The following is a 27,460-nucleotide window of genomic DNA, read 5'->3' as shown; positions in this document are numbered from 1 at the left end:
TGATTGAACTCTAGTAAAGGTTTTGCCACCCTCATTTCATTTCATACATCTATGCCCTTTTAATTACCTAGATTTACAAGTTCTGGCTTTTGAGTGGAATTCTTGCCACACGTATTACACTTCTGTGATTTTTCTCCAGGATGTATACATCCTGGACTATGTATACATATTCTTACACCTAATAAGCAATGAATACTAGCTTAAAACTTAGGTGTACTTACTGCATGTGTAAATGTATTAGGTCATAACTGCATTGCTACAAAAAAATACCTGAGGCTGGCTAATGTATAAAGAAAAGAGTTTAATTGGCTCACACTTCTGAAGGCTTAAATGGAAACATGGTGCTCGCATCTGATCACCCTCTAGGGAAGCCTCAGGAAGGTTAAAATCATGGTGGAAGGCAAAGGGGGTATAGGTATTTCACATGGTGAGAATGAAAGCAAGCAACAGGGAAGTGCTATGCACTTTTAAACAGCCAGACCTCAAGAGAAGTCACTATTGCCAGGACAACACCAAGGGGATGATGCTAAATCTTTCTCAATTTGAGAAATCCGCTTCCATGATCCAATCACCTCCCAATGGGCCCCACCTCCAATACTGGAGATTACAATTCCACAGGGATTTCAAGAGAAGGGGTAAATATACAAGGTATATCAGTAAGTATGAATTATTCGGTGATTCCAGAAACTAGGACAACGTCTAAGGCCTTGTCACATTGAGTTTAGTTGTAAGGTTCTCTCCAGTATGTCTTATTCGATGTTTAGTGAGGCCTGAGCGACAAATAAAAGATTTCCCACACTCATTACATTTATAAGGTTTTTTGCCAGAATGAATTCTTTGGTGTTTGTTGAGGGAAAACAACCGCCCAAAGGCTTTGCCACATTCAATACATTTGTATCTTTTCTCTCCAGTGTGGATTCTCTGGTGACTTACAAGATGTGAACTATGCCTGAATACCTTGCCACATTCATCACATTTATACGGTTTCTTTCCTGCATGAATTATCTGATGTGCAGTGAGGTTTGAGCTCCGTTTAAAGGTTTTGCCACACTCACTACATTTATAAGGTCTGTCTCCAGTATGAACAGTCTGATGAAGTCTAAGATGGACACGCTGACTAAAGGAATTCCCACACTGATTACATTTGTAAGGTTTCTCTCCAGTATGAATTCTCTGATGTCTATTGAGTGTGGAGCCCTGATTAAAGGCTTTGCCACATTCATTACATTTGTATGGTTTCTCTCCAGTATGAACTCTTCGATGCCCTACAAGATGTGAATATTGACTGTAGACCTTGCCGCATTCATTGCATTTGTAAGGTTTCTCTCCACTATGAATTCTCCGATGCACTGTAAGACGTGAACATTGACTGAAGACCTTGCCACATTCTTTGCATTTGTAAGGCTTCTCTCCAGTATGAATTCTCCGATGCCTTGCAAAAGCTGAACGGTCACTGAAGACCTTGCCACATTCTTTGCATTTGTAAGGTTTCTCTCCAGTATGAATCCTCCGATGCACTGCAAGACGTGAATGCTGACTGAAGACCTTGCCACATTCATTGCATTTGTAAGGTTTCTCTCCAGTATGAATTCTCTGATGCGCTGCAAGTCGTGAATGTATGCTGAAAACTTTGCCACATTCATTGCATTTATAAGCTTTCTCGCCGGTGTGAATTCTCCAATGCACTGCAAGACGTGAATGCTTACTGTAGACCTTGCCACATTTATTGCATTTGTAAGTTTTCTGTCCAGTATGAATTCTCTGATGCACTGCAAGACTTGAACGTTTACTGAAGACCTTGCCACATTCATTGCATTTGCAAGGTTTCTCTACAGTGTGAATTCGTCGATGCACTGCAAGACTTGAACGTTTACTGAAGACCTTGCCACATTCATTGCATTTGTATTGTTTCTCTCCACTGTGGATTCTTCGGTGACATACAAGATTTGATCTATGTCTGAATGCCTTGCCACATACATCACATTTATATGGTTTCTTTCCTGCATGGATTACCTGATGTACAGTAAGGTTTGAGCTCCGTTTGAAGGTTTTGCCACACTCATTGCATTTGAAGGGTCTCTCTCCAGTATGAACTGTCTGATGAAGTCTAAGATGGACACGCTGACTAAAGGATTTCCCACACAGATTACATTTGTAAGGTTTTTCACCGGTATGAATTCTCTGATGAACTGCAAGGTGGGAACTTTTACTAAAGGACTTGCCACATTCATTACATATGTAGGGTTTCTGTCCAGTGTGACTCCTTTGGTGTCTTACAAAATATGAATTTTTTCTGAAGATCTTGCCACATACATCACATTGATATGATTTCCCTCTTGTATGGACTACCTTATGTACAGTTAGTAGTGAGGCCCGATGAAAGGCTTTGCCACACTCACTGCATTTGTAAGGTTTCTCTGTAGTATGTATCCTCTGATGATTAATAAGGCTGGAAGATGCTTTAAAGGCTTTGCCACACTCATTACATACATAAGGTTTTTCCCTAATGTGTGGAGAAACTAAACAACCGTTATTACCTGTCTTCTCTGTTTCATTACATTCATAAAGCCTTCCTTCAGTTTGAACTTTCTGCAGTTCAGCCAGATGTGACTGAAAGCTTGATGTAAGCTGGTTTTCAGTATGATTGTTTTCTACATCCCCTTGACTATGTTGATCTCTTTTACCAGTAAGATTGTTTTCACGGGGTACTGGCGCTTCTTTATCATTTGTTTCACTGTCTTTCCATTGAAATTCAAGGTCATGTAGATGTTTCTGTATTTCCCTGAAGTATAAATTTTCAATATCATAGCTTTGATGTCTTTCCAGTGTCACTGTTTGGAACCTTTCTCCTGTATCACTGTTCTCTGTTAGTGGTAATTCCTTGATCACACATTTAGGAGAGATACCTGCAAAATATAATGAACATGAGTTTTTTTTAAACTACTACTATTGATAAACAAATATTTTATATTGGAAACATACTACACTAAACATAATGTTTATACTAGACAGGTGTGAAAGTTCTCCACCATGATCTTTTATTTTTAGAAATACAAAATGAACAGAAGTCTATAGTAAAGAAAGGGTGACTATGTGTAATTCAATTTAACTTTAGGAAAGCCTAGTTTCAAACATCCTATGACCAAAAGACTTACGTTGTGCAAACATATATTGGCACTAAAACAAGTATTTTGCAACCAATGACACCAAATTACAAACCGATTGGCAGAAAACGTGGCTCTCTCATAAGAGAATAAAAGTTATATATATTTACTTCATATTTACTGTGTACAAACAAATGCCAAACTACAGCAAGATATAGTGTAATGGTAAATATTCACAAGATCAACTAATTAATAACCATCATACAAATTAATAAATAAAACACTCTAATAACCCATGATAAAACCAGCAGGTAAGTAAAATACAATATACAGTATACTTAGAATTCCATACTATAAATTTGTATATTGCATATACAAGTTTGCATCATATGCAAATATACAAATTTATAGTATGGAATTCTAAACAATTCTCCCTTTATAATAAGCAAGAACATATATTCTAGAGACAGCCTATGATAACTAGAAAATATGTTGAGATCACTGACTTTTAAGGATAAAAGAAAGATAAATATGTCTATGGCCCTACCACCTGGAACACAGCTGATCTCAGAAGCTAACAGTGTCAGACCTGGTTACTACTTGGATGGGAGAAAGGTAAATATACAACATAATATAGAATAAAAAGTGGGGAAGGAAAAATACTATGATTTCATGCCTACAACTATGTAACAATCAATAGAGCAACTCCCTATCTATTGTGGTTTTTTCTTGAGATGGAGTCTCACTCTGTCACCTAGGCTGGAGTGAAGTAGCATAATCTTGCCTCACTGCAACCTCCACTTCTAGGACTCAAGCGATCTTCCCACCTCAGCCTCTCAAATGGCTGAGACCAAAGATGTTCACCACCACACCCACCTAATTTTTTTGTAGTTTTGGTAGAGACAGAGTTTTCCTATGTTGCTCAGGCTGATCTTGAACTCCTGAGGTCAAGCAATCTGCCTGCTGCAGCCTCTCATCAAGCGCCGGGATTACATACAGGCAAGAGTCACCACACCTGGTCCTATTCATTGCCTCTAATTACCTAGTTAACTGGCCACAAAATATATATCATACAGAGATTTCTACTTGAAAAGCATATGAACTAAGATAAAAGACAACAAACACTGTTTGGAAGAAACTACAAAATGAAAACTTACAGATACAATGAAGGCTGCTTTGATATAAAGACTTATGTCTGCCAAAATTCCTATGTTGAGGACCCAATCCTCAATGTGACAGTATTTGGAGGTGTGGTCTTTGGGAGGCAATCAGGTCCTCTGCCATGTGAGGACACAGAAAGAGGAAGCCATGGTAAACTGGAAAAAGGGCCCATGCCATGCCAAGCACCAAAATGGCTGGTTCTGACATGTTAGACTTCTCACCACCCAGATCTGTGAAAAGGGAATTTCTGTTGTTTCAACCACCCAATCTACAATATCTACTATAGGTAGCCATGCTGACTAGGGTAAAGCCAATATGCTATCTCATTATAAACATAAAACAATGTTGATATGCTTTATTTAACAAAGAAATCTGTGAGTCTTTACTAAAAAACACAATATTCTAGACTAGCTAACAGCACTAACTTGTTTAAAAAGTCTTGAGGTAAATTATCACTATTTAACACACAAGCACAGTAAGTACGCCCATAGGATTTATGTATCTACATCCAATTTACAAAGAAAGTAAGATATGCACCTACATTTGCAGGATCAAACACTATGTTTTTTTTCAAAAACTGCCCAAGCAGGTACTGCAGATAACAGGTCACCCCAAATACTAAGAGTGTAGAAAGAAATACTTCAAGAGCCATGCTGTGTTGCCAAAAGCATTATTAAGCCATCCCCATGAATAACAGTATCTGAGTCATCATTCCCTGCACATAATGATTTAGGCAGTGTTCTCAGAAAGTGATCAGTCCGAGGCAGGTGGATCATAAGGTCAGGAGTTCAAGACCAGCCCAGCCAAGATGGTGAAACCCCATCTCTACTAAAAATACAAAAATTAGCTGGGTGTGGTGGCAGGTGCCTGTAATCCCAGCTACTTGGGAGGCTGAGGCAGGGAATTGCTTGAACCCGGGAGGTGGAGGTTACAGTGAGCCGAGATAACACCACTGCACTCCAGCCTGGGCGGCAGAGCAAGACTCCATATGAAAAAAAAAAAAAAGGAAGTGATCAAGTCAATGAGTAGGGTCATCCCTTACAGAGTGAGAGTAGTGTGGGAGATGAAGGAGTTAGGCAATAATGGGAGTGTAAAACTAATATGCTAGTAAGTAGCCAGGTATTCCGTCTGGAACAAAGTACTATTTTAGGAAAGGCCAGGGAAGAGAAAAGGCAAGAGGAAAGGGCAAGGAGTAATGTGCATGGGGCAGCAGGGTTTGTGCTTGCAGAGCTGTAGGTATATAATTTCACAAGGAACAGTTAAAATCCTGACTTTGGACAAAAAAAGAAACTAATTTAGAAGTAGCATTATACTGGCCAATACTTAAATATGGGACTTATACTATGGGCACAGGACAAGGGAAGACAGTTAAAAAGGAGGCAGTGTGAGGATATGGGAAGAAAGCAGACTTATGTCTGTATAATATATGCTATGAAATTTATCAAATTGAATGTCCCATGAGTTATATTTCCAGGCATATGCTCAACAACCCTACATATCAGGAGATATGAGAAAAAATGTTCCTGCAATATAATCCTGAAGAAAAAATTTGATAACAGCCATGAAAAGGAGATGGATGGATTTATTTTGTACACACACAAAAAGACAACATAAAACCTTATTGATAGTACAACAATGTTAAGGAGACTTGGGGTGCAGAAGAAGAAACCCTAGCAAAATAGGCAAATATTAGTCTGAAAAAACTAAGAAAGCAGGAAACTGTTGTCAAGGTTTAAATACATGTTCATGGAGACACAGTATATATGGAAGTAATCCGGGATATCAAAAACATAACATGGGAGCAGACCTGTAAAGGAGTCATTTTTCTATGTGACTGAAGTCAAACTTTTACCAGTTTAAAACAGGATGTTATAAATCTAAAGTGTTTTCTGTAATTGCAATGGTAACCACAAAGAATGTATAGAAGACACACACAATGGAAATAAAAGTATGTCAAGACAAAAGAATCAACTAAATAAACACAAATGCAGTAACGGATATGAAGAACAAAAAAACTAAGAGATATAGGAAACATTCAGCAAAATGGCAAGAGTGAGTCCTTCTCTATCAGTAATTACATTAAGTGTAAGTGGCTTAAACTCCACAATCAGAAGATAGAGACTGGCTGAATGAATTTTAAAAACAGGCTCCAACTACATGCTATCCACAAAACATTCATTTTTATTTGAAGGACACACACAGGCTGAATTGAAAGGGTGAAAAAAGATATCCCTTATAAATGGTAACAGAAAGACATCAGAGGTGGCTAAACTGGTATCAGTCAAAATAGACTTTATGTCAAAACTGGTACAAGAGACAAAGGGCATTATGTAATAATTAAAGGGTTAATTCACTAGGAATATATACCAATTACAGTTATATATGCACCTAATATTAGAGATCCTTAATATACAAAGCAAGAGAAACATAACTAAAGGGAGAAAAGTTCCACAGTAATAATAAAAGATTTCAACAGACCACTTTTATAAATAGGACACCTAAACTATACGTTAAATTGGACCTAACCTACATATGCACAACACATCACCCAAAAACAGCACAAAAGAATTTTTTCAGAACTTCACACGGAACATTCTTCAAAAGAAATATTTAAAAATAAAACTTTTTAACACTTCTTTTTTTTTGAGGCTGAGTCTCGCTCTGTTACCCATGCTGGAAGGCAGTGGCATGATCTTGGTTCACTGCAACCTCTGCCTCCCAGGTTCAAGCGATTCTCCTGACTCAGCCTCCCGAGTAGCTGGGACTACAGGCACGCACCATCACACCCAGCTAATTTTTGTATTTTTAGTAGAGACACGGTTTCGCCATGTTGGCCAGGCTGGTCTCAAACTGCTAACCTCATTTAACACATTTTAAAGACTGAAATCATAAAGTGTAACTTATCCCTTCATAATAAAAGTAGAGATCAACAGCAGAAAAAAAATTAGAATATCAACAAATACGTGGAAACAACATATTCCTAAACAGCCAATATGTCAAATTGGAAATCTCAAGGGAAATGATAAAATATCTCAAAACAAAGGAAAATGAAAATAGAACATACCAAAACTTATGTATGCAGAGAAAACAGTGTTAAGATAGAAAATTGTTAGATATAAATGATTCTGTTAAAATAGAAGATCTCCAATGGAACAGAATAGGGAACCCAGAAATACAGCCACAGATCTCCAATGGAATGGAATAGGAAACCCAGAAATACAGCCACATACCTACAACCAACTGATCTTTGACGAAGTCAACAAAAACAATTGAGATAAGACATTCTATTCAATAAAGGGTGCTGGAAAAACTGGCTAGCCATATATAGAAGAATGAAACGGGACCCCTATCTCTCATCATACACAAAAATTAATTCAAGATGAATATAGACTTAAACGTAAGACCTCAGGCTACAAAAATCCTAGAAGAAAACTTAGGAAAAACACTTCTGGATAAAATATAATTTTTTTAAAAAAAATTTATTCCTCATTCCCTAAGCATGATGGGAAAAAATATATAGGTTTTATAAACATCAGTTGAGAAGTCCTTGAAGTGCAAGAAATGGGCTATATGTATAATAAAGTAAGATTTGAAAATAATAATTCAGCATAACATGATGGACTTGAAAGTAGACAGGAGAATAATTATAATATAGCACTTGTTCCAAAAAAAAAAAAAAAAGTATGATTTAAAGAAAATCCAGCAAGTTATATTTAGGAAACTGAAACTTACTACAGAAAAGCAATGTGTCTTATATAACAAGTATGACCAGGCTGGGCACAGTGGCTCACGTCTGTAATCCCAGCACTTTGGGAGGCCAAGATGGGCAGATCACCTGAGGTCGGGAGTTCAAGACCAGCCTGACCCATATGGAGAAACCCCACCTCTACTAAAAATACAAAATTAGCCAGGCATGGTGGCACATGCCTTAATCCCAGCTACTCAGGAGGCTGAGGCAGGAGAATCACTTGAACCTGGGAGATGGAGGTTGCAGTGAGGCAAGATCACGCCATTATTCTCCAGCCTGGGCAACAAGAGTGAAAATCCGTCTCAAAAAACAACAAAACAAAACAAAACAAAAAAACAAAGTATGACTAATTTCTTTCATGGTATTTCTACAATTAAGATAGTAACTATATTAAAAAAATATATTCAAGGTATTAAAAAATTTCCAATGAAAAGAACTGTAATCAATTTAACAATTTTTTTTTTTTTTTTTTTGAGATGGAGTCTCGCTCTGTCGCCCAGGCTGGAGTGCAGTGGCACAATCTCTGCTCACTGCAAGCTCCGCCTCCCGGGTTCACGCCATTCTCCTGCCTCAGCCTCCTGAGTAGCTGGGACTACATGCGCCCACCACCACACCCTGCTAATTTTTTGTATTTTTAGTAGAGACGGGGTTTCACCGTGTTAGCCAGGATGGTCTCCGTCTCCTGACCTCGTGATCCACCCGCCTTAGCCTCCCAAAGTGCTGGGATTACAGGCGTGAGCCACCATGCCCAGTCACATTAACAAATTTAATAGTAGGAATTAAGTCAGGAGAAATGGCAGTAAGAGGAATAACTGAAACTGTCTTATTACAACACTATGGAGTTTGTGTAAGTGTTAGAGAAACTGCTGCTGAGCTATATCATCTGTACTAAAGAAAGAAATCTTGTAAAATATATAAAATGATACACATTCCCCAATACAACACTACCTCAAAAAGAAACATAAAACAAACTGAGCATCCTCAAAAATATGGAACTGATTATTAAATAAATAAAAACAAAGTTCACTTATAATACATGAAAATGCACCAGATTAAAGTAGTGGTGACTTAAAACAAATTATGTGGACTTAAAAAATATAAGCTTTGGCCGGGCGTGGTGGCTCACACCTGTAATCCCAGCACTTTGGGAGGCTGAGGCGGGCAGATCACAGGGTCAGGGATAGGCCAAGCATACCGGCTCAAGCCTATAATATCAGCACTCTGGGATGCCAAGACCAGAGAATTCCTTGAGCCCATGAGTTCAAGAGCAGCCTGACTGACACAGTAAAACCCTGTCTCTACCTGGGCATGGTGGCACGCACCCATAATTCCAGCTACTTGGGAGGCTGAGGTGGGAGGATTGCTTGAGCCCAGGAGACAGAGACTGCAGTGAGCTGTGATCACACCACTGCACTCTGGCCTGGGCAACAGAGCAAGAACCTGTTTTAAACAAACAAAAAAGCACATGGACAGAAAACAGGGAACTGGATATTTTAACTCTGCCATAAAGTTCTCTGCGAACTTCAGCTCTGGAACCACCACTGATGTACAAACAAGGCAGCAGAATATATATACAAATGAGACAGTGAAAGGCCAGATGCAGTATTATGAAGCTTTTTATTTTTGAACCAACAAGGCTTCAGTCTCAAATAATGGAGGGGCTCCCAAGAAAGACAACAGAGAAAATACAAAAATGCACAAGGGCAAATCTGAACTTCTAGAAGGAAATCATACTCACCTAGGAAGACCAGGTTCCTATAGTTCTCCAGCATCACATCCTTGTACAAAGCTTTCTGCACAGGCTCCAGGCATTTCCACTCCTCCTGAGAGAATTCTATGGCTACATCCTTGAATGTCAAAGGTCCCTGAAATGAAAAACACATTTCAAAAAGAAGCAATATGAGAGCTCTTCTGTTTACATAAAATGAGGACAGAACTATCACATCACTTTGAAGTCTGTGTTTTGACATATCTATAAAAGGCATCTGTAAGAAAGTTATTGGTCCCTAATTTTAGTTTGCTATAAAATACAATAGGAGACTATTATATTCTCTACATCAGTGTATATTTCTCTTTTTGTGGACAATACAAGAAATACACAAATAAGAAAAACACATGGTTATCCCTTAAAAAGTGTTAGATATTATGTTCCATACATCAACTGTGTCTAGGTGAGCTAGTATATGAGTAGTGTTTTTAGAGATGACAATGTCAATAGCGGCTTTAAAGGTCAGAAACTAAAAACTGTGATGACCAGAGCAACAGCAATGACTAAAGTTTTGGAACACTCCCCATGTGCTGGGCATTATTCCAAATGCTTTACGTGTTCTAATTCAAATAACAACATAATAGCCTATGAGAGAGAGACTTGTTCCATGTTACTGTGTCACAGACACGCTAACAAACTTGCCTATGTCAACAACCTGAAAATGGCAGAGCAAGCATCTGAACCCAGATGTCTGAGAATTAGAGTTGAATCAAAACAATCAAACAGTTACATTATGGTTACAGAATATCCTAGTCTCACTGTGCTGCTATAACCAAATAAGACAGACTGGGTAATTTATGAACAATAGAAATATATTTCTCATTAATTCTGTAGGCTGGGAAATTCAAGATCAAGGTGCCAGCAGGACTGATGTCTGCTGAGGGATGATCCCTGCTTCCAAGATGGTGTCTTGTTGCATTTTCTGGAGGGGAGGAACGCTGTGTCCCCACATGGCAGAAGGGACAGAAGGGCCAAAAAGCAGTGAACTCCGTAGGATAAGTGTTTTGATATCTCACTGACCAGAACACCATGTCCCATTGATAAGGGCAGACCCCTCATGATCCAATCACCTACTAAAACCCAAACCTCGTAATACTTGGAGATTGGGCATTGGAAATTAAGTTTCAAATGAATTACGGAGGAGAGAAAAACACTCAGACCACAGTATTCCATCCTGCCCCACCAAAATTCATGTACTCCTCACATGCAAAATGCATTCCATCCCAAAGGCCCCCCAAAGTCTTAACTTTTTCTACTACCAATTCAAAAGTCTATAGTCTACAGCTGCATCTAACTATGATCTAAATCAGATATGGGTGAGACTCAAAAATGTGTTTCATCCTGAGGCAAACTGCTCTCCAGCTGTGAACCTGTGAAATCAAACGACTTAAGTGCTTCCAATATTCAATGGTGGCGTAGACACAGGTGAAATATTTCGACTCCAAAATGCAGAAACAGGAAAGAAGAGGTAGCCACTCCCATGTTAAGTCTGAAACTCAAATGGGGCACACATATTAAATCTTCAGGCTTGACAATAATCTTCTTTGACTCTATGTCCCACCTTCTAGACATCCTGGAGTAGGAGTTAGGTCCCCAGTGTCCTGGGGATCCCTGCCCTATTAGTTTTGTTGGGATCACCCACATGCAAGTTCTCACTGGCTGTGGTTTCCCGAGCTGGGATCACATACTGGTGACTCTACAGTTCTGGGGTCTCAGGGGTGGTCCTGCTTCCAGGGCTTCCCTTGACATTGCCCTAATAAGGAGTCTCTAAGGTGTCTCTGCCTCCATGGCTAGGCTGAGAACTGCCCTAGTGGTGACTTCCTGTGGTAGCACTGAAAGGAACAGGATGAAAGGTTAGGGGCCACTGAGCAAAAAGATGACTGACATAAACCAGTGTCTGCAGTAACACAGAAAGACAAGAGGGTGAAGATCTAGTACCACAGATATCTGCAGTACCAGAGTCTATCTACAATAATACAGAAAATAGGGGAGCTTCTGAGTAGAAAGCAGCAAACCTCTTCAATAGGGAGATGACAAGCAAAGGCCCAGAGAAAAAGCATGGGAAGTCTCCAGAATCTAGGGTAGTTGATTGGAATGTCCTCCCTGAACAAAGCAGCCACCAAATCTGGGGAGGCAGCTGATTTTTCAAATGCTGAAGTCACAAAAGAAGACAATAAAACATACAAAGAAACAGGGAAATACGGTCTATAAAAAGAAACCAACTGAATCTCTACAAACCTACATGAAAGAAATGGCAATTTACATCTTGGCTTTGAAGAATTAAAAAGAAATGTGGGCCGGGCGTGATTGCTCACAACTGTAATCCCAGGACTTTCAGAGGGCCAGGCAGGAGGATCACTTCAGAGCAGGAATTCGAGACCAGCCTGGCCAACATTATGAAACCCCATCTCTACTAAAAATACAAAAATTAGCCAGGCATGGTGGCACATGCCTGTAATCCGAGGCTGAGGCATGAGAATCGCTTGAACGGGAGGTGGAGGTTGCAGTGAGCTGAGATCGCACCACTGCACTCCAGCCTGGGCAATAGGGTGTGACTCTGTCTCCAAAAATAAAGAAAATGCGAAGGTAGGCAGATCACCTGAGGTCAGGAGTTCAAGACCAGCCTGGCCAACATGGTGAAACCCCATCTCTACTAAAAACACAAAAATTAGCCAGGTGTAGTGGCACGTGCCTGTAGTCCCAGCTACTCAGGGAGACTGAGGCAAGAGAATTGCTTGAACCCAGGAGGCAGAGGTTGCAGTGAGTCGAGATCATGCCACTGCACTCCAGTCTAGGTGACAGAGCGAGACTCCATCTCAAAAAATAAATAATAAATAATTAAATAAAATAAAGAAAATGAAGAGAGTCTAACAGGCTCATGAAAAACCATCAAGCACCAAGAACATATGCATTCTGGGAGTCCAACAAATAATGTGAATATATCTAACATTACTGAACTTTACATAAACAAACAAGCTTTAATGAAAATCGTAATAAAGATATTATCAAAGACTGACAAACTCGATTCTTTTTGGAAGACATGGTGACATAAAGACCTGCAAATGAAAAAATTCAGAGCCATTCAAACACAAAATATGTGGGAATCTTTTTTTTTTTTTTTTGAGACGGAGTCTCGCTGTCGCCCAGGCAGGAGTGCAGTGGCACGATAGCTCACTGCAACCTCCACCTCCCAAGTTCAAGTGATTCTCCTGCCTCGGCCTCCCAAGTAGCTAATATTGGCTAATATTTGTATTTTCAGTAGAGACGGGGTTTCACCATGTTGGCCAGGCTGGTCTTGAACTCCTGACCTCAGGTGATCTGCCCACCTTGGCCTCCCAAAGGGCCTGGATTACAGGCGTGAGCCACTACACCCGGCCAATATGTGGAATTTAAATAATATGTGACTGTGTTGTGTAAAAAGAGAACCATAATAATTTTGGAAACAAAAGGGAGGGGTATGCCAATCTACTTGTGAACCTATTATATTATTTATAATCTAAAACTTTATAATCAAATATAATCTACAACAAGATATACAGAAAAATTCAAATTAAAGATTCAAGCAAACAAAATGTAAGCAACAAAACATTAGATCTAAAAAAAACACAGTATTTTATAATCACACAGTGAGCCAGGCCTTCCAAAGAAAGATCAGTTATTTATTTTTGCTTTTCTGGTATAGCGTCCTAACAGAAGCAACCACTCTTTAAACTGTCCAACCTGAAGGAACCCTCAAACACCTGTGGTGAAGAGAGCATTGTGGCAGCCATGGTGAAAAATTATAAAAGATCCATATGTCTTCATTTAGAGATTGTTCCAAAGAGGATGCAAAACAAGCTAGTAGTGCTTATTAACATAAAAAGATGTACCTTTGAAAAACTGGCACAATGAAATTTCACAACAGAACATGTACTGAAGAATTGTCTTCTAAAATCTCATAATGACATGTAAATGCATCTTGACACCTCTCACTGACTCTTGCCACAGAACCTAACCACTGTAGCTCCCCACGGAAACATGAGGGATGATGGAGAAAGTGACAGGGAAAAGAAACTCGGGTTCCTCCAGGTTGGGTAATTGGAAGAGTGATTGCCTCTTTAGGATGGTGCATTTCCTATTTTCCTGGATCTGGCAAGATTCCCCACTATCCTAAGGTGCAATGGTGTCCTCGTACACCAATGACACATGAGATTTCCCACCCAACAAAAAAAAACACAAAAAACTTACTACTATGTTCTGTTTACATTTTGAGGCTATGGGGAAAATGAAAACCTTTTGTATTTCCATTTTCCAATTCCTTGGACTGTGAGGAGGTTTCATTATTTTGTGGAAATCAAACCAAAATAATTTTCATTCTTTGCTCAATTTTCCTTTACTGCATTCTAGGAGCCATTTCATATTCTGCAGTTAAATTTTTAAAATATATACGCCTTGATGTCCTTTTCTTAGGTTATAAATTTCTTTCTGTGTAAAACTAAAGTTGGGCACGGTGGCTCATGCTTGTAATCCCAGCACTTTGGGAGGCCAAGGCGGGTGTATCACCTGAGGCCAGAAGTTTGAGATCAGCCTGACCAACATGGAGAAACTCTGTCTCTACTAAAAATACAAAATTAGCCAGGCATGGTGGCTCATGCCTGTAGTCCCAGCTACTCAAGAGGCTTAGGCAGGAGAATCGCTTGAACCTGGGAGGCGGAGGCTGCAGTGAGCCATGACTGCGCCGTTGCACTCCAGCCTGGGCAACAAGACAAAACTCCGTCTCAAAAAAAAAAAAAAAAAAAAAGCTAAAATGTTTCCTTGATGCCCATTTTTGTTTGCTGATAAATTACATTGTGTATATTTAAGGTATACAACATGGTATTATGGTATGGATAGTAAAAAAAAAAAGTCATTAGAGTTTAACAAATTAACACACCCATCATCTCAGTTACTTTTTTTTTTTTTTTTCCTCTGTTTTGGCCGGAACAGCTAAAATCTCATTTAGCATGAATTTCATATATAATAAAACATTATTTTCAGGCTGTGTGCGGTGGCTCACACTGTAATCCCAGCACTTTGGGAGGCTGAGGCAGGCAGATCATCCGAGATCAGGAGTTCGAGACCAGCCTGGCCAACATGATGAAACCCCCCCCACCATCTCCACTAAAAATACAAAAATTAGCCGGGCATGGTGGTGCACACCTATAATCCCAGCTATTGGGAGGCTGAGGCAAGAGAATCAGTTGAACCCGGGAGACAGAGGTTGCAGTGAGTCGAGATCACGCCATTGTAACCCGGCCCGGGTGACAAGAGCGAGACGCCATACAAAACAAAAAGCAAAAAACAAAACAAAATTATTTCCTATCATCCTCGTGTTGTATTAACTTCTTAATGCCTAAACTGCATCTCTGCTTGAACTTTTACCAAAAAAAAAATACATCATATGATGTTTAAAATAAATATAATATTTAATAATTGGTGCAGTGAGAGAATTTGGCTCCATCTTCTCTGATAACAAATATTCAGCTCTTACATCTGAGCAAAATTATAACCTTAAAACTTAAAACAACTGCTGGTAAGAGTCCCCGCAGGAACACCGCAGTCTCTGTGAGATGGATATTCTGACCATGGCTAGAATCTGACATTCAGGTTGATTTCATATTTTTAAATCAATGATGGAATAAAACACGCTCTAATGTCTGTATCTAGTTTTCCATTCAATTCCCCGTCATTAAGGTGGTGCAGTTAGAAATAGTGACTCATTCATACAGCTTCAAATGTAGTATAAAATCAGGCAGAAAGATCTCCCCTTACACGCCTCCTTTTCCATATATATATATATATTTTTTTTTGAGGATGAAGTCTTGCTCTGTCACCCAGGCTGGGGTACAGTGGCACCATCTTGGCTCACTGTAACCTCCACCTCCAGGTTCAAGCTATTCTCCTGCCTTAGCCTCCTGAGTAGCTGGGATTACAGGCCCCTGCCACCATGACGGGCTGATTTTTGCATTTTCAGTAGAGACGAGGTTTCACCATGTTGGCCAGCTGGTCTCAAACTCCTGAGCTCAAGTGATCCACCCACTTCAGCCTCCTAAAGTGCTGAGATTACAGGCATGAGCCAAGGTGCCTGGCCCCTTCTGATAATTTACTAGGTATTTATGCACATTAATATGTGACTTCCACATGCAGCTTCTCTATTCCTGGTCTACAGAGAGCTGACAGTGCATCCAGATGTGGCCCCCAAACAATCCCTGCTGCTCAACAGCTCTGATACCACAGGGCCCACACCCCGTCTCCATCCATGTCTGGGTGTGAGCCCTTCCCAGGACCATGCCCAGTGCAGCCTCTTCCCAAGTTCATGTCACTGGGTCATGGTGAGATGGAATCTAAATAAGATGAGAGGAACTGAGGAAAGGCATGGATGAGCATGAGCAAATGTGTCAGGAAGGACGCTTCAGACTCAGAGAAGATTCGCAACTCCAACGCCCTGCACTTCACAAAGGAAGGAGACAGAATGACCCACCAAGAATATCACTTCACCTGAGTAAAATATCACTTTACCTGAGTAGCCATCACTGACTCCGTTTCTTCCCTCTTCTTCCTCTTCTGGGTTTCTTTCTCAGTCAATGCAATTATTCACACATCAAACCTGAAAGTAAAAAAATCTGTTTAATGCTTGGAAACAACACATTCCTTTCTGTGTCACAACCATGCCCACAGGGAAGAACTCAGCATGTAGAGAGACAGCCCATTGCACCAGGGGGGATGCAAGAATAATAAATTCTTACACAAAGACCAAGTGAATCTTTCACCGTTTTCTTCAGCATTAGCTCCCCTCCCGGAGAGGCCCACACACAGGCTGCAGCAGTGCGTAGCTAGGCTGGACTGAGCTCCCATTCAGGGCACGGACCTATCCCTGATCAAACCCCATGCAGAGCACAACCCCCCCTCACCTCTGTGGGTCACAGGCTGAGCTCTGCCCTCGGAAATGGGGGACACAGAGGCTGGAAGCTCAATGCTGGATACAAATGAGAATCAACTTGGGGCTGGGAGCGGTGGCTCATGCCTGTAATCCCAGCACTTTGGGAGGTTGAGGCGGGTGGATACCTGAGGTCAGGAATTCGAGACCAGCCTGCCCAACATGGCGAAACACCCTCTCTACCAAAAATACAAAAATTAGCCAGGCATGGTGGCACACACCTTAAATCCCAGTTACTTGGGAGGCTGAGGTAGGAGAATCCCTTGAACCTGGGAGGCGGAGGTTGCAGTGAGCCAAGATCAAGCCATTGCACTCCAGCCTGGGCAACAGAGAGAGGCTTTGTCTCCAAAAAAAAAAAAAAAAGTATCAACTTGGGTACCTTAAACATTACGGAGGCGGGCCCCACCCTAACTATTGGAAGGAGAATCTCTATAAGGGGGAATGAACCATGTGTTACAAATGCCTTAGCACTCTAGTGTAAAGCGAGGGTTGAGTACATCTCAAAGGGGGCAAGACTACCACAGCCCCAGTCTCCCAGTTCTGATCTCCCCTTGGGGCCTTACTGTCACCAGTCTGTAGAAAGTGGAACGCAAAGGACCAGAAAGAAACACACAGAGCAGAAAATATGGACCTGCTTTTATTGGCTTTTATTTGCAATCCTAGAATCAGACAACACCTCATTCTTTTTTTTTTTTTTTTTTTTTGAGACAGAGTTTCGCTCTGTCACCCAGGCTGGAGTGCAGTGGCGTGATCTCGGCTCACTGCAAGCTCCTCCTCCCGGGTTCACGCCATTCTCCTGCCTCAGCCTCTCCGAGTAGCTGGGTCTACAGGCGCCCGCCACCACGCCCGGCTAATTTTTTTGTATTTTTAGTAGAGACGGGGTTTCACCGTGGTCTCGATCTCCTGACCTTGTGATCCGCCCGCCTCGGCCTCCCAAAGTGCTGGGATTACAGGCGTGAGCCACCGCACCCGGCAACACCTCATTCTTAAAATGAAAGGAGTGTACTGTGAGCTAAGGGGAGGAATTTGGCTTCATAAGCTGAAAGGGGCTGAACGGAGCAAAATCAGGAAACTGAAAGCAGGTTGGTTGTTTCGAAGTTACTTTTCTTTGGGTTGCCATTTTCCCCAGATCCTCAAAATGTACAAAGAACATAGTAGGGCCGGGCGCAGTGGCTCACGCTTGTAATCCCAGCACTTTGGGAGGCCGAGGCGGGCGGATCACGAGGTCAGGAGATCGAGACCACAGTGAAACCCCGTCTCTACTAAAAATACAAAAAAATTAGCCGGGCGTAGTGGTGGATGCCTGTAGTCCCAGCTACTCGGAGAGGCTGAGGCAGGAGAATGGCGTGAACCCGGGAGGCGGAGCTTGCAGTGAGCCGAGATTGTGCCACTGCACTCCAGCCTGGGCAACAGAGCGAGACTCCGTCTCAAAAAAAAAAAAAAAAAAAAAAAAGAACATAGTAGTAAGTTTTGTTTAAATGAATGGGAAATCTCATGTGATGCTGGTGGGAGAGGGCACCTTTGCTGCTCAGGATGGGGGAAATCTTGCCAGACTACCTGCAACTGAGGGGCCAGAGAGTTCTAGGCACAGGGACAGCCTAGGTAGACACCCTTGGCTCCAGGAATAGGAAAGAGGCCTATGTGGCTGGAGCAGAGGGAGTGAGGAGGACAAAGGTAGGAAATGAGGTCAGTGAGGTCCCAAGGCAGCAGATCAGGTAGGGACAAGGTCTTCAAACATTTTTCTCCCACAGCTCACAGCCCTTTCAGAAACTATGCATTTTCCTACCATTTTAGGTAAATGTAACTTTTCTTTATCATTTGAATTAAAACCCTTCTATATAATGTCATGTCTTCTCTATTTCAAATATATCCTGACATGTAAAGCCAAAGCCAGGAAATATAGGGCCACCGTCATCTGAGATGTGCAGGAACACAGGGGAATGTATGTGGGGAGTTTAGGAAGTCACTTTAGACACATAAAGGTGGAGATGTCTCTTAGACGGCTGAATGCCTTGGCAGCCGAGAAGACAACAGGACACAGAATCTAGAGTTCAGGGGACAGGTCTGCAGGGGACATGGAGACGTGTACGTGGGTGATATGGATCAGGTCTATGTCCTTGGCCCAAATCTCACACTGAATTGTAATCTCCAGTGTTACTGGTGGGGCCTGATGGGAGGTGGATGGATCACGGGGGTGGATTTGTGATTAATGGTTTCGCACCAGCCCCTTGGTGCTGTTCTTATCACAGTGAGTTCTCACGAGATCTAGTTGTTTAAAAGTGTGTAGCGCCTCCCCCCTCACTCCCTCTTGCTCCTGCTCCCGCCATGTGAAACACCTGTTCCTACTTCACCTGCTACCATGTTTGGAATCTTCCTGAAAGCTCCCCAGAAGCAGATGTCGCTATGCTTCCTGTGCAGCCTGCAGAACTGTGAGCCAATTAAACCTGTTTTCTTTATAAATTACTCAGTCTCTGGAATTTTGTTGTAGCAATTCCAGAATGGACTAATACAGTGGGGTTGAAAGCCATGAGATGAGATGATGAAGAAAGACAGTGGGCATGGACAGAGATAAGAAGAGGTTCAAGGACTAAGCCATGAGTCTTTCCCACATTGAGAAACATTCGGAGTCAGGACACAGCAGCAGAGGAAAATGAAATAGTCAGGGAGGTGACAAGAAAATTAAATAGAAAGCACCTGACAGGAAAAGAAAGACTAAAGCAGGAAAAGAAATACATTGGATTTAGAAATGGGGAGGTCACTGGTGACTCTGAAAAATAAAGTTATCAGTGGAATGGTAGATATGAAAGTTTGATTGGATGCATTCAAGAGGGAACTGGAAGCAAGAAGTGAAGACAGAGAGTATAAATAAGATTTTAGCACAGAAGAGGGGTACTCATCCAGGCAGAAATGTAGTTAGTAGTATGTTTTGTTTTAATTAGGGCAGAGTGGAAGGAAACAGTAGGCTTTAGGGTCTGTGTGTGCATGCATTTAATGGGCAATACACCACCATCAGTAAACACTGTTTAAAATAATTCCCTAGAGGTAAAAATAGATGATGCAGTTGTTACAATTTATAAAAGGCCAACTTTTTTTCTCCTTTTAACTTATATTTTAAGTTCAGGGGTACATGTACAGGATGTGCAGCCTGGTTCACAGGTAAACGGGTCATGGGGGTTTGTTGTATACATTATTTCATCACCTGGGGTTTTTTTTTTTTTTTTGAGACAGAGTCTCACTCTGTCGCCTAGGCTGGAGGGCAATGGCATGATCTTGGCTCACTGCAACCTCCGCCTCCCGGGTTCAAGCAATTCTCCTGCCTCAGCCTCCTGCTAGGACTACAGGCATGTGCCACCACACCTGGCTAATTTTGTATTTTTAGTAGAGGCAGGGTTTCACTATATTGGTCAGGCTGGTTGCGAACTCCAGACCTCAGGTGATCCGCCCGCCTCAGCCTCTCAAAGTGCTGGGATTACAGGTGTGAGCCACCACGCCTTGCCCCATCACCTGGCTATTAAGCCTAATGTCTAGTAGTTATTTTCCCTGATCCTCTCCCTCCTCCCACCCTTCACCCTCAGGTAGGCCCCAGTGTGTGTTGTTGCCCTCTATGTATCCATGTTTTCTCATCATTTACCTCCCATTTATGAGTGAGAATACACAGTATTTGATTTTCTGTTCCTGTGTTAGTTTGCAAAGGATAATTGCCTCCAGCTCTACCCATGTCCCGGCCAAGGACATTATTTTATTCCTTTTCACGGAAAGGCCGTTGTTTTGTACTAGCCTCCCGCACTACTAGACCAAGCCAGAATGAAGTCTCTCATGCTAAGTGCCACATCAGCAAACTGACCCTTGCAATAAGCCACGTTTAGGAAAAAAGAAAACTCCAAAAAAGAAAACAGGAACAGGAGTTAAAAAATGAATTTGTAATAATTTCCCTTCTTATCACGACATCATAACAAGGTTTGAGGGAAGCACATCTCACATGAGTGTGAAAACCCAATCATCACATTTATTAACTACAAAAGGATCGAATTTGTTGTGATTTTGTCCTTCAACAATAAGAAACTGGTAAATGTGTTTCTCTAAGTTCTGTGAGCCAACCTAGCAAATTAATCAAACCTTTGGATGGGGTAGTAGGAATGCCAATTTGGAGTCAGTAGGTCAGAAGTATAGGTGACAACCTACTACTTTCGAATGATAGCTGAAGTGAGCCAGGGAGGCCTTGTGAGACTGAGCCCTTAACCTGTGGGAGATGACTGTAACTCCAGGTAGATAGTGCCAGAATTAAATTGAATTATAAGGCAATCTAGCTGGTGTCTGCTGGAGAATTGTTTAGTGTGTAAGAGAAAACACCCCAACACTGGCCACAGAAGAGTTCTGTGTTAAGTGTGAGAGTAGAAAGGAAAAAGTTTGTTTTTTCCTTTACACCCTGCAATTACTAGGCCTGTCATCCTCCAAAGAGCATTACCCATCCTCTCCCTAAACTGCCTCCCCAGGACCTAGTGGACCCTCTTGACTGGAGAAAATATCCCTGTTCCACACTGAGTTTAAAGCATTTTGCCTCGTAGCTCCCTGTGACTGTTGCAGCAGACAGAGGTGGGGGAAAGTAATCACCACTGTCCTGGCAGGGAGAAAGTAACAGGTGCATCTTCCGAGGACAGTCCCAATTGAAATTTTGTGCTGCAGGTCATTGTGATATCATATTCTCTGATTCTTTGAAAAATCTTCCCTAAGTCACCATCCTGCCATAGACCCACCACAGAAAACCCTCCCTAAAGAAAGCCTTTTGTCACTAGAGTTTGAGGCCCTAACGTTTCCCTCCTAAACTGAGACAGGTTTAGAAACTTCCCTGGGGTCTACACCCTTCCCAGATACTCCATAGTGCTCCCCATATCCTGCTATGAAATCCCATATGCCCCAACAACTCATAAACTCCTGCTGACCTAATACATACAAAGATACTTGAGGACTCAATGACCCAAGACACCCTATTCCATTCACAATGACCCCATCTTTGAACACTGGCACCACCATCTACTAAAAGAGATGTCTCTAATGATGCACATGCCCCAATGAGACCCCAACATCTTCCAAGGAAACTCTCCATATTGACATTTAGATATTCCAAAATGCATCTATAACCATCTTAACGTGCAGCCCAAAATACTCCAAAATAACAAATATAGCCCCCAAAATGACAGACCCCTCAGAAGTCACTATCGAGAGTGCTTGCTGTGCTTCAGCTCTGGGTTCCATGCCCTCAGGACCAAGGCACCGCCTCTCCAGCTGCCCACCCTCCCTGTGGACTCAGCTTAGGCCTTGCTCCTCAATTCAGCTGACCCTTGAACAACATAGGTTTGGATTGTGTGGGTCCACTTTTAATAGAATTTTCCTCAATAAACATCCTGAAGAATATTTTGGAGATTTGTAGTATTTTATTGGCTGTACAACAAGAAGGCCTGGACAATGAGAAGTTGTCCCTTAAGTCAGGAAGGGAATGCCTTTTAAAGTTCTTTGATGTTGGGCCCGGCACAGTGGCTCACGCCTGTAATCCCAGCACGTTGGGTGGCCAAGGCAGGCAGATCTCTTGAGGCCAGGAGTTCAAGATCAGCCTGGCCAACACACTGAAACCCCATCTCTACTAAAAACACAAAAAATTAGCTGGGCATGGTGGCACATGCCTGTAATCTCAGCTGCTTGTGAGTCTGATGCATGAGACTCGCTAGAACCCAGGAGGCAGAGGTTGCAGTGAGCCAAGATTGCGTCCCTGCGCTCCAGTCTGGGCAACAGAATAAGACTTTGTCTCAAAAAAAAAAAAAACAAGGGGGCAGGGGGCAAAGGACCTGAACATTTTCCAAATAAGACATACAAATGCCAGACGCAGTGGCTCACACCTGTAATCCCAGCACTTTGGGAGGCCAAGGTGGGCAGATCACCTGAGGTCAGGAGTTCGAGACCAGCCTGACCAACATGGTGAAACCCCTTTCTCTACTAAAATACCAAAATTATCCGGGGATAGTGGCAGGCGCCTGTAATCTCAGGTGCTTCAAAGGATGAGGTTGCAGTGAGCTGAGATCATGCCATTGCACTCCAGCCTGGACAACAAGAGTGAGACTCTGTCTCAAAAAAAAGAAAAAAAAAAAAAAAAAAAAGACATACAAATGACCAACAGGTATATGAAAAAGTGCTCAAGATCGCTAATCACCAGGGATATACAAATCAAAACCACCATAAGCTATCACCTCATACCTCTTATGAAGGCTATTATCAAATAGGCAAGAGATAACAGGTGTTAGCAATGATATGGGGAAAAATGAGCCCTTGTACACTGTTGCTGGGAGTGTACATCAGTACAGCCATTATGAAAAACACTATGGACGTTCTTCAAAATATTAAAGATAGAACAACAATGCAATCCAGCAATCCCATTTATGGGTATAAATCCGAAGGAAATCCAATCGGTATGTTGAAGAGACATCTAGGCCAGGTGTGGTAGTTCATGCCTATAATCCCAGCACTCTGAGAAGCTGAGATGGGAAGATCGCTTGAGACCAGGAGTTAGAGACCAGCTTGACAAAACAGCAGGACCATGCTTCTACTTAAAAAAAAAAAAAAAGAAAAAACTTAGGAACCTCTGCCCCCTCATGATCACTACAGTATTATTCACAACAGCCAAGATACAGAAACAACCAAAGTGCCCATCCATGAATGAATATGTAAAAAAAAGTGTGTGTATATATATGTATGTGTATATATACAGAGTGTGTGTGTACATTTATATAATGGAATATTATTCAACCATAAAAAAGAAAATCCTGCTATTTCCAACAACATGGATAAATCTGGAGGACATTATGCTGGGCGATATAAGACTGACACAGAAAGATAACTACTCTATGTTCTCACAAGTAGAATCTAAAAAAGTCCAATTCATCGTTAACAGGGCAGAACAGTTGTTACCACAGGATGGTGGGTGGGGAAAGTGGAGAAATGTTGGTCAAAAGGTACAAATTCTCAGTTATAAAATGAAGAAGTTCTGAGGAATCTAATGTACTCCGTGGTGAGTATGCCATACTGGACACTTCAACAGTTTGGAAAGTTTTTGAAAAATCTAAATTATGGGGTAAAAGTTAAAAAAGGGCAAAGTTTAGAAATTAATGACATCAGCTGATTACAGGATGACATCAAATCTTATTTCAGAAGTTAGTAATTATAGAAGAAACTGAATAAACTAAAATTTAAATCAAGCTTCCAAAATAACAATGAATTAACTGTAAAGCAACTACAAGGAAAAAAGTAAATCCATTAACAAAACAAAAAACAAACACTCTCAACCATCCTTCAAAGACATACATTGTAGGCCTGGAGAGGCGGTTCACACATGTGGGATTACATGTGGGATTACACCTTCGGGGCTGAGGAGGACGGACTGCTTGAGCCCAGGAGGTAGAGGCTGCAGTGAGCCAGCCTCTGCACTCCAGCCTGGGCGACAGAGACCCCGTCTCAAAAAAGAGAAAAAACAAACAAAAAACCAAAGATATATCTTGTAGTGACAGTCAGTCATTCCTTGCCTATTTCTCTCCTCCTCCATCCTCTGCTCCATCCCTGGAAAGAAGAGTTACAAAATGACTGAATCAAGTCACTGCCCTGTGGCTAAATAGGGATTCCAAATATCTTTTGATACAAATAAATACAAAATGCACAAGCCTTATAGAAAAGAGTGGTAATTTTCATCCTCATGAGTACAATTTAAAGAAACAAATTTTAAATTAGAGTATAAAGTCACAAATCAATATATTAAAACAACCATCCATATCCAATCAACTCACCGCTCATCTGGATGGGGTCCTCGCCCACTCTCTTCACTACTATGTGTTTCCCTCTCTCATTCTGCACGTGTCTTTTTTCCCTTTTCTGTTTTTCTCTCCTTTCTTTATTCCCTCTTTTATGTCTGTTCCGCTCAATGCTTCGAAACTTACTTCACCTGTTGTTGCTCTTTCTCCCCAAACTTTCCCATTGTCCCCAGCCTCCACGTATTCCTTCCTGCCTCTTTTCCCCCATCTGAGATACCCGTTAAAATCCCTCTTAAAATCCCTCTTCCCTGTTAAATTCCCTTTTCCCTGTTACATCTCCTTTGTTCCCACTCTCTAGCACCCCCAACTTCCTAGGCTTCCTCCCTGCTGTGGTTCTCCCTCCTCTACTCTCCTTTGTTACCCACTCCCCTCTCCTTCAGTCCCAGCACCACGCGGCTCTGTCAGCCGCGGCTCCAACTCTTTTACCTTTTCGGCCCTCCGCGTCTGACTGCAGTGCCTCCTCCTTTGCCGCCCCTCTCCATTTTGCTGCCCTTCATCTCCCTGAAGGTCTCCCTTTCCCCTAATTTCTTTATGTGCTTTTCTCCCCGTGCTACTTTCTCCATGCGTCCTCTTTTCTTGCTCTCTTTGCCAGTCCCTAAATTATTATCCATTTTGCCGTGTACTCATTCTTTTCTCCCCAGTTTTTCTTTCTGTCCTGTCACTCCCCCTCTTTTCCTCTCCTGATCCCTCTCACCCACACATTCAGGAGGAAAGGGGAGGAATAAGATGCCCACCTCCCGGAAGAGCACATTTTCCAGTGGAGTAAAAATTTGGGAGGGAACAACAGTGGGTGTCACAAGACAGACTCGGGTGACCTCCCGCAACGCGGAGTCAGGAAGCCTGGGGAGCGGAAGGACCCGGCGTGAGGAAGACACTAGGGGGCGCGGGGGACTGTGTCTCAGGACAGGGAGGGTCTGCAGAATCCCAGGACCTGGGAGGAGAAGCGCCTCCTGAAGGAGGCGCTGGGCAGCGGGCGCTCCCCTCCAGGGGCCAACAAGGGCGAAGCTCGGGGGTCTCGACTAGTGGGAATCCACCTCGCGAGGGAGGACTTGACTTGGCCCGGGGCCGAAGCAGAGGTCAGTAAGAGTTTTAAGCAGGAACACGACCTGAATGGGGTTATCTACATGGCAGAAAGGCAGGGAGCAAGGAACAGCCTGAGAAAGATTTTAAACCGAAAGGGAAGCAATTCTCGGACTTACGTGGGGAGAAGTGGCTGTTGCAGGGGCGAAGGGGCTATGGGTATTTTAAGGTCCGTGGCGATCCCCAGATCACTGGTATGGAGAAGTGAGGACTGCAAAGTGCACGTTTAATCCAGGCAGACAGAGCGAAGCAATGTTTAACCCACGTAGACTGAAACACACAGCGATAAGGCCTTTCCCTGGCGCAATCTGCTTCCGGGAGTGACGGAAACTGCCGGCGGAGAGAAAAAACTGGGAGGCCAGGGGGCGGGGCCTGGGCAAGCCGCGACCGGCAAGGGGAGGGTCGGAAAGAGGGGCCCGACTTGGGAAGGTACCATTAGAGGGTGGAGCCGGGCCGGGACGGCAGTGGGCGTGGCTAGGTGGGGCGTGACAGAGCCGCGGCGGAGGATGGGGCGGGGTTTCATGGGGTAAATGGGGCCGAGATAGATCCTGTTACTTACTCTGCTTCACAGGCAGCATGTCTTTGGTTTTCTGACTATTTCTTGTCCTGTGAAGCAGCATTGCTTCCTGCCTATTTCAACTTAATGTTTCAAAATTTAAGGTTAAAGCTTAAAGTTGTGGTCCACTTATATTGGAAACTAAGATGATTTCTTCTTAACAAGTTGAACTAAGTCAAAACCGATTTTTACAAGCTTGATGGACTCCATCCACTCTTGCCAGTGATGCTGAAGCTACTCAGTAGTCAGGGAACTAAGATCTCGCTGGGGATTTGATGTGGAGCCATGGCTGGATCCAGGAACCCGGAAGACATTATGCCAAGCGAAATATGCTAGACACAGAAAGACAAATACTGCATGTGCTTTTACATGTGCGAAGTACAAACGTCAAATTTACAGTAACCAGGGCTGGGGGATGTATCCTATGCCTTTATCACCATTATATTTTGGAAGCAGATAACTTCTCTGGCCTCACAGATTCACAGCTGGGCAGAAATTTTGCCTCAGGATGAATCACACCTTGATCCTAACCAATGTGTGGTTCGGATAATATTTAGGGGGTATTCCGCCCTAAGAGCTGATATAGGAATGGATTAAGACTTTTGAGAGTTGATACTGAAATGGATTAAGCCTTTTGAGATGGGCCAGGTGCACTGGCTCAGGCCTGTAATCCCAGCAGTTTTGGAGGCCCAGGTGGGCAGGTCACTTGAGCTCAAGAGTTCAAAACCAGCCTGGGCAGCATAGTGAGATCCCCATCTCTACAAGAAATACAAAAATTAGCCAGGCTTGGTAATGCACTCTTGTAGTCCCAGCTACTTGGGAAGCTGAGGTGTCAGAATTGCTTGAGGCCAGGGATTTGAGATCATCCTGGGCAACATAGCCAGACCCTATCTCTACAAAAAATTAAATTATCTGAACATGGTGGCCTGCACGTGTGGGCCCAGCAACTCAGGAGGGTAAGGAAGGAGGATCATTTGAGCCCAGGAGGTGAAGGCTGCAGTGAGCCATGAGAAAAGGAGATTTGGTTGGGTGCAGTGGCTCATGCCTATAATCCCCACACTTTGGGAGGCCAAGGTAGCAGGGAGCTAATTTGCATTCTTCTGTTAGCTGAGGCGTTTGATGATAAATGAAAGCAGAAAGTTTGTGAGTTATTTATGTTCTTTCCACAGAAAGGCCATATGTCCTTGGCCATAAAGAAAAAGAGACCTACAGCTTATCTGCTTCTCTATTTTGTTTAT

At 42.4% G+C, this 27,460-nt stretch overlaps 1 protein-coding gene and 1 pseudogene across 1 annotated transcript; both read right to left on the bottom strand.

Annotated features, from left to right (window-relative positions):
- Positions 1–281: 281 nt before the first annotated feature.
- Positions 282–25,961, bottom strand: ZNF616 (zinc finger protein 616). Its single transcript, XM_032168918.2, is given in 5 exon segments — positions 282–702; positions 705–2,906; positions 9,752–9,878; positions 16,319–16,406; positions 25,786–25,961. Coding segments are annotated over 4 exon segments (2,376 nt in total). The 5' UTR covers positions 16,331–16,406; positions 25,786–25,961; the 3' UTR covers positions 282–667.
- On the bottom strand, positions 20,674–20,761 carry LOC116479818 (small nucleolar RNA U13; annotated as a pseudogene).
- Positions 25,962–27,460: the final 1,499 nt, after the last annotated feature.

The sequence above is a fragment of the Hylobates moloch genome, unplaced genomic scaffold (genome assembly GCF_009828535.3).
Source record: "Hylobates moloch isolate HMO894 unplaced genomic scaffold, HMol_V3 SCAFFOLD_12, whole genome shotgun sequence".
In the NCBI taxonomy this organism is placed as follows: Eukaryota; Metazoa; Chordata; class Mammalia; order Primates; family Hylobatidae; genus Hylobates; species Hylobates moloch.
The sequence above is the reverse complement of the archived record's forward strand: the minus strand, read 5'-3'. Positions and strand labels throughout refer to the sequence as shown.